Below are 16,725 nucleotides of genomic sequence, written 5' to 3'. Positions count from 1 at the left end.
TCCTATTACAAGGATTTCAGCACTCCTTCTCCAGAAAGACATCAGAACCCATATTATCCTTAAAATACAGAAGGATCACATCTTGCACCAGCTCTCAATGATTGATTGTCTTCCAACAAGGCCCTTAATAACAATGTGATGGTAGAGGTAGTGTAGACAAATGTGTAAATAGAAATTCTGCTAAAGTTTATCTCATCTTGCTAGCTGGAGCCATATCAATCACATTCATCTAGTGAGCAGATGTGGACTCAATTTTCTGTATTGTACTGATGCCCATCAAAGAAGAACATCAACTCTTACTAGCTGCATATGATGGTAGAGGACAGTATTTGCAGCAGAAGAAAAATCAGAATTATTCAGAAGCTCTGGGATGCTCTTATCACAGAATGGGTCCAAATTCCCTCAACACAGGGGTTTACATATAATTTGTCATATCAGCATGAATTGTCAAATTGTCTGTTAAATGCACAGCAAGCAGTTTAGAGTCATTGATGCTTTCTCCTGTGCATACATTTTCCATACTAAATTCTTATTTAGTAAGTGAGATATTCAGTAAATATCATAGTACAAGACTTAGCTTAAATTCTTAATGCCTGGAAATGTTCAGTTGTATACATGCTGTATCTGATAAAAAAAAAAACAATAACGCATCATGAAACTGCTTTATACAGAACTCCTTGACAGGCTGCACAAATACAGTCCAACTGTAAAAAGACAGTACAGAAGTGATAATTCACTAGTAAATAAAAAGCGATTACCATACTCTTTTAGCTGAGGGCCGGAGTAAAATGGTTATTTAATCAGTTGTGTTAAAAAAAACTCATATTTAGAAGTGGACACAGGAAGCTGTAGAACTAATGGAATCAGTTTTTCTTAGTACTTGAAGTACTAAGTCCTTGAAGTACATTCTGTTTGAGGAAGATGCATAATCCTATATTTGCTATTTGTTAAGGTAACCAGAACTTGAATTGGAAGTTTATGCATTTGCTTGAAATGCCTATTGTGGTAGGTGATTCATCCTTCAAATCAAATTACTGTCACAAAGGTTCAGGATTTTAAGTCAAGTGTGTTAGAAGCACTCCTCTTATGTTCACTGTAATTGTAAAAGGATGCAGTGAAATGCAGCCTTTTTATCTTGTTTTATTATTATATTTTCAAACAGGAATATTAACCTTCCATCTTTGATATGACATGATCCAAGCTGATATTTAATTGTATAAAAGAGATTTTGAGAATAGAATTGAGATTATAATTTGCCATTTGTGCAAAAAAGTAAATACAGAGAGCTAGAACTTCTCTATTCACTTGAGACTACAAAAATTCGAGACAGTATTTTTTAGTCTTATCTCAAACAGATGACTAAAGATGTATTACTGTAAGAGGTATTTTCCTAACAGTTCTTGGTAAAATACTGCTTTCACAGTTTGGTTCACAGAGAAGCTATTTGCATAGCACTGAATAATGAACAAAAGTCAAAATAGAATTAAAGTACTTTAATCTTTTTTGTGTCACATTTTATAGCCCTAATGCTAGATTCTCAGTAGAAAAAAAGGTGTTCTAGCAATTTGCTGTTTCAGCAATATCTCACACCACCTCATTTAAATAAAGGAAAAGCAGGTCTTCCCAGTCCTGTCATTTAAACTCAAAATAAAGCTTCTTTTATTGCACTGTGTTGCAGTGGAGAATAACACATTTAGATTTAGACATCATTGACATTACTGGCACCTGAGACACTGTCTTTTAAAAATTCACTAAATGGCAAAATTATTGAAACATGAAGCTTACTTTGGTCATGGTTTGGATATTATTTAGATTTAGTCTTTATCTGTGGTGATTTTCATTCTCACCAATCAATGAAGATGAAAAAATATGAAACACAGACATCTAGAGTGATTCAATCTCAAAGGATTCAATACACTGTAGTAAGAAAATCAATATTATGTACAGAGATTACAAAGGATAGAGTGATGAGCTATAGGAGCTAAAGATACAATCTGAACTGCTATCTAAAAAGTAGGAGGCCGGTTAGCTATAATGTTGTTTTGATGTTTCTTGATATCTGAAAATACCACAAAAGTGTGAGGAAAGAGAATGAGCAACATAAGAGGCAAAAGTGCAAAGAAAGTAATAAAATGGGTATAAGGAAAGACAATGGCTTGGAGATCAAGGACATCGGAGTGATGAAGGGAGCAATCTTAAATTGGATAGAAAAGCAGCCAGTGGGGACTGTGAAGGCAAGGGGTTATATGAGGCAGAGAGAATATTAGGTAAGCCACAAGGCTGGTGGTGCTTATTAGATTTTCTAAGATGGAAACCTCACCTTTCAAATCAGCAGTAACTAAACAACAACCGGAAAATACCTTTTCCAGTCAATGGGAAGCACAGGAAAAAAGTTTTTTACAAAATGTATGACAACTCAAAGAGAATTCTGAAACATTCTTTGAAATGTCGGGGATTCACCTGCTGAGCCTTTCCTTGCACGTTTTGTCACATTCCTTGGACCGCCCTCCAAACAACAACAAGCAAGGAAGACCCAGGTCTACTTATCTGAGCTGGTGTCTTACTTCTGTCTCAGTGAGTATGTTTTCGGTGTTTGCCAATTTTACTCAATCTATGAAGGAGCTTTTTCAAAGGATCGTCAGACAACATTGCCTTTCATAACTTCTTAAAAGCTCCAGTTAATTTAAAAAGCAAGAACCATTCCACAAGTTAAATTGCTGCTAAGGCAAGGCAAAGTGCTTGATTACACCTCTGTAGTGCAGAGATGTGTTTATGACACAAAGTCATTTATAACACATCACAAAATATATTGCACTCAAGTTGGTTGTAAAAGTCAGAATTGTGTTTATCCTTGACATTTGGGTTAACAGTTGTAATGGATAGTGGAACAAAGGAATGTTTGTATCTGTTTGACTTACATTTGGGAGCCCTAAAACATTTGCCAGAAGGAAGAAGTTGATATTAAGAATTGAGGATGTGGGAAGGATCTGATATAATTTTTCCTGCCTGTTTGATTTATGGATTTTTCAAACATTGTCTGCAGGGAGGGATGCTGTTTCATTCCCATGACCTTCAAAGCTTTCTGGATGAGGTGAGTAATTTGTGATTTTAAATGAACTGATAGGTTACCAAACCACACTGAAATACCATATCTGATAATAATGCTCTCGATTATAGTAATCAGGAAGTGTGAAATGAAACCTACAATGAATAGAGAGAATTCAGAAGAAAAGTAGTCTGTCGTTAAAATAAGGGGGAAGGTGTGATCCTAGCTGCAGGATGGTTTTAGTTTCTGTAGTCTTTCTGATGTATGAGTTTGGAAAACCATCTTTGAGAACACAGACAGAGAGATTGATCATGGCCATCAGAGGTGAAATGAGAAACAATGGGCTTGGAGAGATCTTTAATCTTCACAGCCCTGACATGTTCTCTGAAGCGGTCTCCGAGTCTCCTTCCTGTTTCTCCAATGTAGATGGCTGGGCATTTACCGGAAGAGGTACAGTAAATAAGGTTGCTGGAGGGACAAGATGCCATCTGGGTGATCTGGAATTGTCCTGAGGGGCCTTGAATGAGTGTGGTGTTAAGTAAATGGATTTTATTGAGTGTTGTAATTCACAATTCAGACCACAATTTTAATTTCAAACAATTTTAAAACATGTATACAATTTAAAGAGCTCTTTTCAACATTGATTATATACTTAGAGATGTGGAATCAGTTTAGACAATTTGATGTGCGGGTCACTGAACTTAAAAATGAAACTTATTAGAGCTGTTCTAAAAAGAGACTTAAGAATTTGAGACTGGCAAATTCCAACGAAACCAATACTTTTGAAATGAACACAAAAGCCAGACTAGGAGTCACAAACAGAAATTATATTCAAACAGACTCACGACTAAAAGCTGAAGAAAGTATTTTAACAGCTGAAAGTGTGGATGTTTTGAACAAGCTGCCAACACCTGCTGTGGATCCTAGAGTTTGGGGATCCTTCAGTCAGGAAGAGGTCTTGAATCTGAGAAATGTAGCTAATTATAAAATGTATCCTCCTAATAATCCCCATCTATGAACTGGCTTCATTACTCTGCTCTCCTCCCCACTGATTGTTGATGTGTGGTGAGCGTTCTGGCGCACTATGGCTGTCGTCGCATCATCCAGGTGGGGCTGCACATTGGTGGTGGTGGAGGGGAGTCCCCATTACCTGTAAAGCCCTTTGAGTGGAGTGTCCAGAAAAGAGCTATATGAGTGTAAGCAATTATTATTATTATTATTATTATTATTATTATTATTATTATTATATTATAAAGCACAATGGACTGAATGGCTTCTCCTTCGTTGTCTTTCTTATATTCTTATATGATTCCACAGCAAACCAAGTGAAGCACTGAAGATGGCCTCAAAGCCTAGGAAAGGTATTAAAGGTACTGTGTGTGTAAGGTTCTTTGATTCTTTTATTTGCATCTACTGTACATAATTTCATTAAAGACCAATCCATTCTCCTAGGAAACCACCTACAATTCTAGGATCTTCAATAATATTAACGATACTCAAAAGTCAAGTATGTTTCTAGTTTCTTTGAACGTAATTTAAATACATTTTTAAAAGAAGCATGCTTTAGTGCCATACTCCAAGTAGTTGTAAGTGTTTCGCTGCGCTGATTTAATATGAGCACAGCTTAATGGTACTGAGAGTTTAAGTTGATGCCAAAAGGTTTTTGTGTCATGTGATCAGCAGGTAAATCACTGCAGCCTAAAGGATCATCCTAAATATCTTCTTAAAATAATGGCTGGTTACTTGCATGAGACACTTCAATATATGGAGGAACAAAAGCAGCAGATAATGATCTGAAAGATTTATCTGTTTTTTTCCCCCAAATACACTGTAAGGGCAGGAAGAGATTTCTATCATCTTTAACTGAGATTTCAGAACCAAATTGACTGATATGATCCTTTGGTATTTACCTAGGATGATTCACACCTGTACTATGACTCATTTTCAAAGAAGCATTTTCACTCTGCTTTATTTTCCATTTTTTCAAGGTGCTATTTAAGCTGTGATGAAAACAGTGTGACCGAAGGTCCAAGAAACAGTCTTTTCCAAAATAATGTACATTCATGGTATAATAATGATGCATATATTAAGTTAATGTGCACGGGAAACCTACAGGAGGAATCTTGTTTCCTATGATGAGCTTCAGTGCATGCAGATGTTAAAGGAAGCCTGCTCTCTTCAGTGTGCTGAGTTTATGACCTACCTGTGTTTCAGTGATCAGTATGATTTAATTGGCTTCGTTGATTTCTAAACAGATGGTAACTGGCACGTGTCTGAACTGCAGATTTCTTGCAGCAAATTCAGCACGCATTTCAGTTCATTCAAAAAGACAATTGATCAATTTAATCTTGGTCGTTATCGAGTATGTGCAAGGGAGCTTGGGGTAGTCTCTCACCATCAGCATCAGCATGGAGGTACCCATGAAAAAAATGTTTCCTGGAAATGATCTTATTATTATTGATTTTAGACTCTTTTTGATCAAATTGTCTGTTTTTTAATCTTGTGGTACTTGAAGAGTTCTGATAATGATATGTTGTCGAATGCTGTCATGTATTATGGTATTGTATTATTGTCATACAGTAAATCATATGTTTATGAGCTCTTGATTTGCAGGACAAATTCCCTTAGGGGGCAATAAAGGGTTAATTCAATTAAATTATTAAAATGTAAGAAGACAATTCCCAGGCCTTCTTGATAACTTTATTTCATTATGGCTTGTTTTTATCATTCATGTCTCCCGTGTTGCAGATGCAGCCACACCATCTTTCATATGAAATGTACTCTGTCTCCAGCAAGTACTATTATACTTTATTGAGAAAAATTAAAATGAAAAGTTGTTTCTTTGATGTGCCATTAATGTAAAGACACAAAGAGGTTTTCCTTTGCTATTTCCTCTTTTCAGTTTGTATACTGTACACTCATTTAGTATTAGGTTTTCACCTTGAGAGCCTTACATCCTGTTTTCCCCCATGAGATACAGTACTCTCTGCTTTCCCTTTTTGGCCCATGGACTTTTGCCTTGCCTTCTGACCATGATTTCTGGATTCTTCATCGGATACTTTTTGCTCCAAGACCTTTTGGCCTTTTGACCTACTGTTTCTTTGGACTTCGACCTTTGATCTCCCGGTTTATTCTGCTCGCAGCTCCTTGAGTTCCCTATATCTGCATAGGGTTCATCCCTTACTACCAGCTATTTTCAGCGTAACAGAGTAATGAGGTACCCATGGGTTTTTGGACTGTCCAGTCTTGCCACTTAGTAGACACTTCTTCATCCAGGTGACAATCTGACCTGGAATTGAGCCTCAGAGGAGACATGACAACGATATTAATAGGGACTTGGGCTCTGCAGTCGCTTGGATGGCTAGATCTGCAATGAGATCACTTTCATTTCCACGTCCTCTGTTTCCTTGCTCTTCTGCTCCCTCAGATCCACCTCCTAGTTGTAGGAGTGTTTCTGAGATATTGGTGAATAACCTCCCAGCTGAAGTCCAGGTATTGAGTCTTTCTTGGTCGCAAAGTCACCTATTTTAGATCAAAGTTTTGTTTCAAATGGGCTGTACTCAATTTGAAAACTTTGAAAAATAAAGAGAATGGTGTTGGACTGAGTGAAGTCACTTTTCGAATGAACTCATTAAGCTTCCATGGGGAGCAGGCACTCTATGCTCTTTGTTTAAGTGGGAGCTGTACTGTAGCTTCATGTGATTTTAAACAAGAGAAAACATGGACTGTATTTGTCAAGGGGATCACAAATACATACATTGTAGTAGTAATACATTTTACATGATTATATAGATTCTTAAGAGGAGAAAAATCTGTCCACAACTTATTTGGCTGCAGGTAGACCTACCAGCAAAACATGACTGATGATACATGGCATAGGCTGCAAAGGAACAAGTAACAGGTTTATTCCATGCTGAAAAGAAAAGAAAGAAAATGTTTTCCAGCTGAAATGTTGTGTTTTCTTTCTTCTCTTTTCAGAATGGAGTCAGGAAGTAGATGAAGAAGGCTCATTCTGGTAAAAACAGGTCAAAGAAATGAAAAGGATATTGACCTTTCAAGCTATATCTCAATAGACCTTTAGTTTTAGTGCTGTTCAAATCTTTATTTAAGCCTCCCAAGGTGGCCACTATTATAAGTTTGTAATAAAGACTTCTTTCTGAAAGATGTTGCTATTATGGTCTTTTTAAAGCTTGTACACAAATAAAATGCTGTGTTTTCTCCAGTTTCTTTACAATTAAGTTTTTCTTTGTAATTGATGTTATCTTTTCGTTTAGCATCCAAGGATTCCTTTCCCCTCTGTGTGATTGGTCAGTCACACCAGTGCACTGCCGATATATTTACTGGGAGAGTGAGAGAACAGCACTTAAAGAATTGTAGCTAAAAAGTACACTCAAACCTTAGTACTTGAAAATCAATCACTGTTAAATGCAGGCTCATTTTTTTATACATCACAGGGAAGGACAGAAAATAATATGGTCTACATTTGTCTTTCTACAAAAAGACAGTGTTACGAAAAAATATAGGATTTCAAGTATTTTAGAATACATAGAATGCCAAGGAAATTGAGACATAGCATTGTACTAACATGGGATTTTTTTAGAATTAAGACCAAAAACAGGGTTTTGTGTAAAGAGACTTGACGAACTACAGTACTGTATGTACAGTAGATGAAAGCTGGCTGAGGAGAGTTGCAGACAGAGGTTCATTGAGAGGCCTCTTCCAGCAGTGGACCAGAAGGGTGCAGAAGATGGGGCTCCCCCAGCAGCTCAGCTGATAGGCAGGATCGAGCCTGGGTCATGTCACTTGCCTCCTGAGACAGTTATTCACCATGTGTTGGCAAGCAATTGACTTCGTACTTGGGATTAGTCTGCAGGACTCTCTTGGCTCCCAGAGACACAGCAGCTCCTGCAGCCTTGCTGGCTTCTGGTGTGGTAGGCAAGGGATACATATCTCTTCCAATCAGCACACAACCTCCGGCACAGGGCAGTGCAGCCTGTAACATTAAAAGTTGAATGGCTCGAACACAGGGGGCTGTAGGACTCTCCACTTTCTCGTTCTCCCATGTGCACAGTCATGGGACCACAGGTCAAGTGAAACACAATAAGTGGGATTTCAAATCATGTGGTTAACAAGAACCACTTTTAGTTGTGGAGATGATTAATTATGTTCTGCGTATTTATAATTAAATCCCTTTTCTGTCTGATCATCATCTAGTCAAATCAAATCAAATCAAAGTTTATTTATCAAATGCACAACAATACAGCATGCATCAGTAGTTGCTGGCAATGAAAATGTCTTTTCCGCAAGCTCACAAAAATCACAAAAACACAAAAATCACAAAATTGAGGTTGTTATTACATAATAATAAATGTAATAGAAATTGAATAAAACTCAATATGAGTAGAGCTGCTGTGTGTCCATGGTGTATGAAATATATACAAGTAGTGCAGTTATTCTGAATACAGTAAAACTGTGTGTCTGTGTAACCATTACAGATGATTTGCTAAAGGAGCTGCAGGTTGGCTATTTAGCAGTCTTATTGCCCGGAGGTAGAAGCTGTTTCATAGTCTGTTGGACTTGGACCAAATGCTTCTGTACCGCTTACCGGACAGTAGGAGGGAAAACAGTTTTTGACTGGGATGACTGGGGTCCTCGAGAATGGACCTGGCCTTCTTCAGACATCTAGCTGAGTAGATATCCTGGATGTTTGGTAGCTCACAGCCGGTAATGAGCTGCGCAGACTTCACCACCCTCTGTAGTACTTTGCGATCCCGGGTGGAGCAGTTCCCATACCAGGCAGTGACGCAACCAGTCAGGATGCTCTCAATAGTGCACCTGTAGAAGTTGGCCTGGATACAGTATGTGATGGCATGCCAAACTTCTTTAGCCTACGGAGAAAGAATAGGTGCTGCCGTCCTGTTTTGACCACGTTGTTGGTGTGGTGGGTCCAGGTTAAGTCCTCTGAGATGTTAACTTCCAGGAACTTAAAATTGCTGACCCTCTCCACTGCAGTCCCATTGATGTAGATAGGTATGCGATCTCCTCCCTGGTGTTTTCTATAGTTCATTAGTCTTACTAATGTTCAGAGAGAGGTTGTTCTCCTGGCACCATGCTGCCAGGGTTTCAACCTCCTCACTGTACGCAGACTCTTCACCATCTGTGATCAGGCCAAAGACTGTTGTATCATCCGCAAACTTAATGATGGAGTTTGGGTTATGACTGGCGACACAATCATGGGTAAATAAGGAGTAGAGGACAGGGCTAAGCACACAGCCTTGGGGGGCTCCAGTGTTTAGAGTCAGGGTAGAGGATATGTTGGTGCCCACCCTCACCACCTGTGGACGTTCTGTCAAGAAGTCCAGGATCCAGTTACAGAGGGAGGTGTTCAGTCCCAGGTCCTTGAGCTTGATGACAAGCTTTGAGGGCACTATGGTATTGAATGCTGAGCTGTAATCAATAAACAGCATTCCCACATAAGTTCCTTTTTTATCCAGGTGTGAGAGGGCAGTATGGAGGGCAGTGGCAATAGCATCTTCTGTTGACCTGTTCTGGCAGTGGGTCTAGGGTGTCAGGCAGTGAGGAAGTGATGTATGCTTTGACCAACTGCTCAAAGCACTTCATGATAACTGATGTGAGTGCAACAGGGCGGTAGTCATTTAGACAGCTGACTCTGGGTTTCTTAGGAACAGGGACAATGGTGGTTTTCTTAAAGCAAGAAGGAACTATAGACTGAGCTAGAGAGATTGAATATGTCCGAGAAGACAACTGCCAGCTGGTCTCCACATCCCTTCAGAATACGGCCAGGGATGGCATCAGGGCCAGGAGCCTTGCGTGGATTGGTCTTTTTAAAAACTTTACACACATCCCCTCTGAATATGATCAGTGGGTTTCCGTCTTGGATTTCTGGAATCTTCCTGACTGGATCTGTGTTACTGACCTCAAACCGGGCATAGAATGAATTTAGTTCATCAGGAAGAGAGGCAGACTGTTGTGCGACATAGCTGGGTTGCGTTTTGTAGTCTGTAATGGTGCGTATACCACTCCACATGGTCCGTGTGTTGGAGCCGTGATAATATGACTCTAATTTTACTCTACAGTTGTATTTAGCTATTTTGATAGCTTTCCTGAGGTTGTATCTGGATTTTTTGTATTTATCCATATCGCCAGAATTGAAAGCAGCTGTCCTAGCTTTCAGTTTGCCCAAATCTTGCCATCTACCCACAGTTTCTGATTTGGATATGTGCAAACAGTTATCCCTGGAATCACGTCTTCAATGCATTTACTGATGTAGCCAGTAACAAAGTCTGTATACAGATTGATATTATTTTCGGCAGCTTCGCGGAAGATCTTCCAGTCAGTGGTAGCAAAACAGTGATTTAGTATAAAATCTGATTCATCCACCAACGTTGAATGGTTCTTAACCGAAAGGAGTATTTGCCGAAAGGAGGTCGGGGGAGGCCTTTGTTACCTCGGGATTACAAACATTTGTAAAATCTACAAATTTTATAAGATTATTAAAGGATTGGGCAAGGAATGATAGGAAACCAATTAAAAGAGAATACAGAGTTAGTCACACATTACAAGAATGTGCTTTGCTAGTTGTAATGAGCCTACTTTCTGTTAAAGCAGATAACATAAATAAAATCATACTCAAATATGTTTTCTTAAGTGTGTAGATAGAAAACAAGTACAAAAGCAGCCCGATGCTATCATCCATCGATACAGAAAGTTTTTGTTTTCCTGCTGTAAATGTTAAGAAAACAAGAAAAAGAGTTGAAATATTATGCTTAGCTTCATATGTTTTATAATTAAAAATGTATAATTAAAACTCTATAGGTCCTTAAGGTTGGAAATCAGGTTGAATTAAAAAGATGTCAAAAATTGCTCCTGTATTTATATTGATGGCATGGGGAAGGAAGAAAGCCTTCAACCACAGAACGTGGCCTTTAGTATTCCAAAGATGTCACCATTGGAACAGTGACATGTTTGCACTGTTGTTTGCCTGTTTGCCAGTGCGATAGCTATTCAGCAGGAAATCTACCTCTTAACTGCCACCTGAGAGTTTTTAACTAATTCCAGAGTCAAGCTATTATAGGGATATTTCAAAACACAAATGCAATTTTTGCCAATGTTGTGTTATAATGCTAATTATACTGTATAATTTAATCGGGGCCAGGGGATCTTCATGAATGTTATGAATAGTCTGTTTGGTTTTAATTAAGTTCAGTGGCCAAAAGACAATAGTTTTGATTCTACAGTTATAAAATAATTAACTATTGTTAAACTTTCAACCCATAGCTCATATTTTTAACATACAGTATATGGAATTAATGGCCTCTTCGCTGCAGGTGATTTGATTTGCAGATGATTAAAGGTGATGTTTCTAATTTCTGTTTGCATTCACTCCATCCGTACCGTTCAGTAACGTTCACATGTTATTGTTACTGTGGCACCAGCAGAGCAGCCCACACTTATTGGTACTGTAGGTGGTAGGGTACAGTGGAACCACAGCCTGTGCCTACATGGAGTTGCTTGGACAGCAGTAGACACAAGCCAGGATATAGTACCAGGATGGATGAGGTGGTAACGACAGATGTCTTGATTGCTCTGCAGATTTACTGTTGGAATAGGACTCACAATAGTTGAATGATAGCAAAATAATTGGGCATAGTGATGTTTATGTCCCACTGTCCTGTGTGCCTTCACTGTTTTTCCTGTGCCAATTCCATATGACATGTGTATGATTCTCCTGGATGTACTGTAAATGTTCAGTTTGGTTGAAAATGGTCCAGGTTCCTGTCTTTGTCTGGAACATTTCTGCATAGTGGTGTCCTACAGCTCTGTCTTCGTTCCAGGCAGTCTGAGAACTCTTGCCTTGAGAACCGTTGTGCTTAATTAAGGAGCATTTAGTCAGACTGCTCCACAGCTTAGAGCTCTGGCTGGTCAATTTAAACATCACATTATGGAATTAGACAAAAAGCTAAACCTGCAGGATCAAGGTGGAAATGTTAATTGATATCTGAGTTAATCCTAGAAAATTACGTAGATTTACATATTTATACTCTAAAGGAATTTTACATTTCATAATTAATTGCATTTATCAAGTCATTTTTCCTAAGCATAGCCAACTGTTTTTAAATCTAAAGTGTTTTGCTAAATTATTGGTAGCCTACTTCTACTGCATTAGCCCTCCTGCTTTCACTCTGCCTCTGATATTGATCAGTAAACTCAACTAATTATGTTAAACTGAGAAGTCAGAATATCCATTTTCCTGATGTTTAATTAGTTCCTCAATATAAATTACCTGAAAAGCTATAGGACTCTGTCCCTTGAATACTAAAGATGCCCATTTAAATTGAAAGAATAAAACCAGGTGCTCTGATGTTTACCTGGTGGTGGTCTGATGTTAAATAGCATTTCCTGTGTTTCCTGATTTCTCCCTTCACTCCACCAGGAGACTGAATTATTGTATCTTGTTTGCATTGAATGTACTTTTGTATTTTGCCGCAACTACTTATGTTTTGTTTAATTATATCATTTTCATTACAACTGTATTGGCATTCTTCATAGCTGGTGCTGCTTTTACAGCTATTACATAGCTCTTGGCTTTCATTGTAACCTGCGCCTTTTGTTTGTGTGGGTTTTCAGAAGTGGGTTCCAGTTTCCTCCCACCTACCATTATGTTCCAAAATCAAGGGAGCAAGATTAATTGTTGCCTCTAAATTGTCCCTGGTGAACTTCGCTTAGCACATCTTATCAAACACTGCCTATCACCACCTATACTGAAAATAATATTCATAAAAACCCGAAGAGATTCAACATATAATTTACACAAATGATCTAACAAAAAACGAATCTCTTAAATTCTACTATGCTTATGATATTTGTGTAGCACGCAGTATTGCATGATATTTGCCTAGTTCCATTCTCTGACCAGAGACCTGCTAAAGTTTGTCTTATAGATTGTCTCACTCATCTCACTGCCATGGTTGAAATGACAGTATGAGATCCAAGTGTAAGACTTAATAACTTTCGCAAGATCCTGGAAGGACCGAAGATGGAGGACAGTAAAGGTAGAATGGGAGGAAGGAAGATGGGGCACTTACAGGCAGATTATAGGCAGGCAGGAGAACAACACCACCGGACCAATGGTGATGAGGATGTCAGTGAGGGCACTTAGGGCTGGATCTTACTCCAGGATTCAGGGTCTTTGGGATTCAGTATAGCAGGCTTTCAGGGTTCGCTGAGTTCAGGTTTCTTAGAGCAAGGCTGGTCACAGGACTACCTAAGGTAGCTCAATGTCAGAGCAGAGCTCCAGTGGTATTGAAGGGATTACATAGGGAGTTCAACTGGAAGCCTGATTAAATGATTGAGTGCTTGATTGACAGGGGGATGGACAAACCGACAGCCAGCCTCAGTATGTTTTAATGAGCCTGGGAAGAATGCTTGGGCTTGTGGGAATGATGTGGTTTCCTGGAGCAACTGAAGTATGCAAGCAGCCACTAACCTGGAGTGTGACATCTTGTTCCTAAAACAAGTAGTGGGTGCATCATCGCTGGTTTTAATTGTTTTTTGTTTTCCTTTGGAAGTAAATCAAGTCTGTTATTGTCTTTATTTTGTCTGTTGCTTTGATTTCTTGTAAGAAGAATAAAACACTCAGAAACCTCTGTATCAATGTACATTTATACACAAACAAGAATGGGTTGTTGTCACTCCAGATACATCTGGTAATACTGTATGTAATGAATACAAAATGCAAAGGTTGTGTCTTTACAACCCTGTCAGAGGAAACGTTTGATGGTGATTTTGATTTTTGTGTACAGTGCAGCTACAAAACAATTGTAATGATTTAAGAAATTTTGCTGTAAAAAATCCAAATTTCACTATGCTTCAAAGCACTGAGATTGTAATCCAACTTTTTAGTAGATTAAAAAAGAAAAAAGTGCATTTCATGAACATAAACATACATTAAAATTAATATTATATACCTTTTACTGTACATTATATTTATAATGTATTTGATTTTATTAAATTGGAAAAGTGAACAGTAAATTGGAATAAAGCTTTTGATAATGCATTTAGAAGAAACTTTTCCACTGCATCAATACCCTGCTGTAGCCCTCATCTCAGTCAGTCTAAATTCTGTTTTGGGAGATCAGTCTCTGTACCAGTTATCAGTTTCACCTCTCAAATGAATAGACCTGTAATACTGCCTAACCTTTTGGCATCAAGAAACTCTTCTTTACACCTTGACATCTCACGTAGCGTTCTTGAAATATGTTACTCTACGCTCTGTAACAGTACATGCAATTAATTGGATTTATTTTGTGTCTCCAATGGTCTGTCCTAATGTAATTTTGTCCTGATATGCTGATTTTTCAGAGCTCAGCTTCAAACCGATATATCATCATGAAAAGCAGTATTTATATTCGAGAGGAATATTTCTGGCATTAATCTTAAATTCTACAGACATAATTTTGTTGTCCACTATAAATCTTACTCGTATCACTATTAAATTGTAGTTTGTGTAAATACAAGAGTCATCTGCCTCTACACAGAACAGACTTCACTATTAATTCGATATTCTTTGATTCGTAACATCTTTTAAAACAACACGAAAACGCACACACACTCATTCACCCACCACAGCCGTGGTGCCCTAGCAGCCAATTCGTTGTGAAAATCCCGATGATGTAAATGGAATCAGAAATGAGTCGGAGAACCTCCGGGAGGCGCATTCTCAAATCAGTTGAATGAGAGGGAGACAGAGCCGAGGGATCGTGTTGGTGCGCTCCTTAAATCTGAAGGTTGCTCTGCGCCTTTTCTTCCTTTGGATATACAGTATCATGATGCAGCTGTCTTTGGAGACTTAAGTCTGTAAGTCATTATGTTATTACTACGTATAACGACGAACAATTGCAATACAATTATCAACATTATCTAAAGGCATATAGTGTTTAAAAAGTGTTTTAAAAAGCTTCTGAAATGGCGTATAAAATATGCACTTACGATATACTGTAAGTGGAGTCGTTTTAACAGTGGGCATATTATGCATTAAGTGCGAAGCCTCTGAGTATAAGATAAAACCGTTACTGTTAAGGGTTAGTCTGATACAGCACCAAAACTCTTTGATGAAAACTGAAAAAATGTTTCTCCTGACTTACGCAGTCTTTTAAAGTCGTTTCCTTTTTTTGTATCTTTGTTGAAAGAATAAGCTGCTTCGAACGCAGTTTTATAATTTTTGTGTTTTATTCTTATTTCTTCTAGCTTTCCTGAATTCCGTGAAACACTACCTGGCGATGTCTCAGTACAGTCATAATTCTAATAAAACTCGTCACACTGCGAGGGGTCCTGATTACTATTGGGAATATGAGTATTACGACTACGATGAGCCCGTTTCTTTTGAAGGACTTAAAGCGCACAGATGTGAGTCTTTTGGTTTTATCTTTATTGTTGAGACAGTCGATCTATTTTATTTTAGTACTCTGTTACTTTTAGAAATTGCCATATTTTTTGCAGTGACCAGTTTGAATTGGAAAAGCTTTCCACATTTTAACAGCAATGTTCTGTGTAAAATCACCTTTGTTCCATGGGATTTACTGCCCCAAAGACAGATTGTTGATCTGAATTATGTTTTTATACCAAACACATTAAGTTATTCCTTTGATGGATGCAGAGTAATAATATTGTAATGGCAAGTATTGCGATTGCCATCAATATTCGATATCAATTTGATTGTTAGATTTGTCAGTTTATTTCAGGCAATATAGGTAATAATTATTAGGAAATTGAAGAGTTTTTAGTTTAGCATAGAATAAGCTTATACAGTAAATTGTTCCCATTGAACTACAGTAATCTTAAAATAGAGATGTACAGTACAGTTCATGCACATGTGGAGTACTGACATCTACGAAAACAATATATTTGTATACATTTCTACAGCTATTTCAATAGGAGAAAAAAACATAATATATCTCTATCTTGGATGAAAAATATAGTAGAATAGTAGTAAACTACTCTGTATCTTACAGTGTGTAGCACAATCCACACCAAATCCTACAGAATATTAATATCAATATTAATGTCACCTGAAGAAATATTAAAATAAATAGTTTTACTGTATATTTTATTAAATGCTACAACAGGTTTTGCTACAACAGTAAATGCTACAAATTCTGCTTACTATATGTACTTACTATAGGTACCTAAGTGTTGGAAATTTGCCCTCAGCCAAATAGTCATGCTAATTTAAAACATTGTTCTATATATAATGTTTAAAATGAATGATCTTTACCACGTGTAAGAAAAAAAACCCGACAAACACAAAGAATGATACAGCAAAAATTAAAAGCAAATGGAAATTTCAACACCCCAGGCCCAAAGATAACTTTAGCCTGAGAAAGAAAATCTAACAGTGATACCTTTAGTTCCAAATATACTTAAACCTTGAGTGTTGTCAACTTTAAATGACAAGAAGAATGGAACTCCACATAGGAAAATCACCAGCAATATTTCCCCAGTGTCAGGATTGCAATCAGTCATAGAGTGGCCCAGATTAAATTAAGACACCAATCAACTCAAGAAACAAATGAACGCCTGGGAATGTTCTGTCTGGTTGCAGCCATTATGCAAAGTCTATGTGCAGAATCAATGCAAGAATCTAGGAGAATATCAAGTAA

The 16,725-nt window shown here is 37.8% G+C and overlaps 1 protein-coding gene across 1 annotated transcript in view; it reads left to right on the top strand.

Moving 5' to 3' along the window:
* Positions 1–1,925: 1,925 nt before the first annotated feature.
* Positions 1,926–16,725, top strand: part of mrap2a (melanocortin 2 receptor accessory protein 2a) — a 52,296-nt gene continuing 37,496 nt past the window's right edge. Inside the window, exons 1-4 of the mRNA XM_069178637.1 lie at positions 1,926–4,242; positions 4,364–4,416; positions 14,429–14,923; positions 15,314–15,472. Of these exons, the coding sequence (XP_069034738.1) occupies positions 15,346–15,472 (127 nt within the window). The 5' untranslated portion in view covers positions 1,926–4,242; positions 4,364–4,416; positions 14,429–14,923; positions 15,314–15,345. The remainder of the gene's footprint in view (positions 4,243–4,363; positions 4,417–14,428; positions 14,924–15,313; positions 15,473–16,725) is intronic.

Source organism: Lepisosteus oculatus, chromosome 2, assembly GCF_040954835.1.
Source record: "Lepisosteus oculatus isolate fLepOcu1 chromosome 2, fLepOcu1.hap2, whole genome shotgun sequence".
Taxonomy (NCBI): Eukaryota; Metazoa; Chordata; class Actinopteri; order Semionotiformes; family Lepisosteidae; genus Lepisosteus; species Lepisosteus oculatus.
This window is presented reverse-complemented; position numbering and strand designations above follow the sequence as displayed.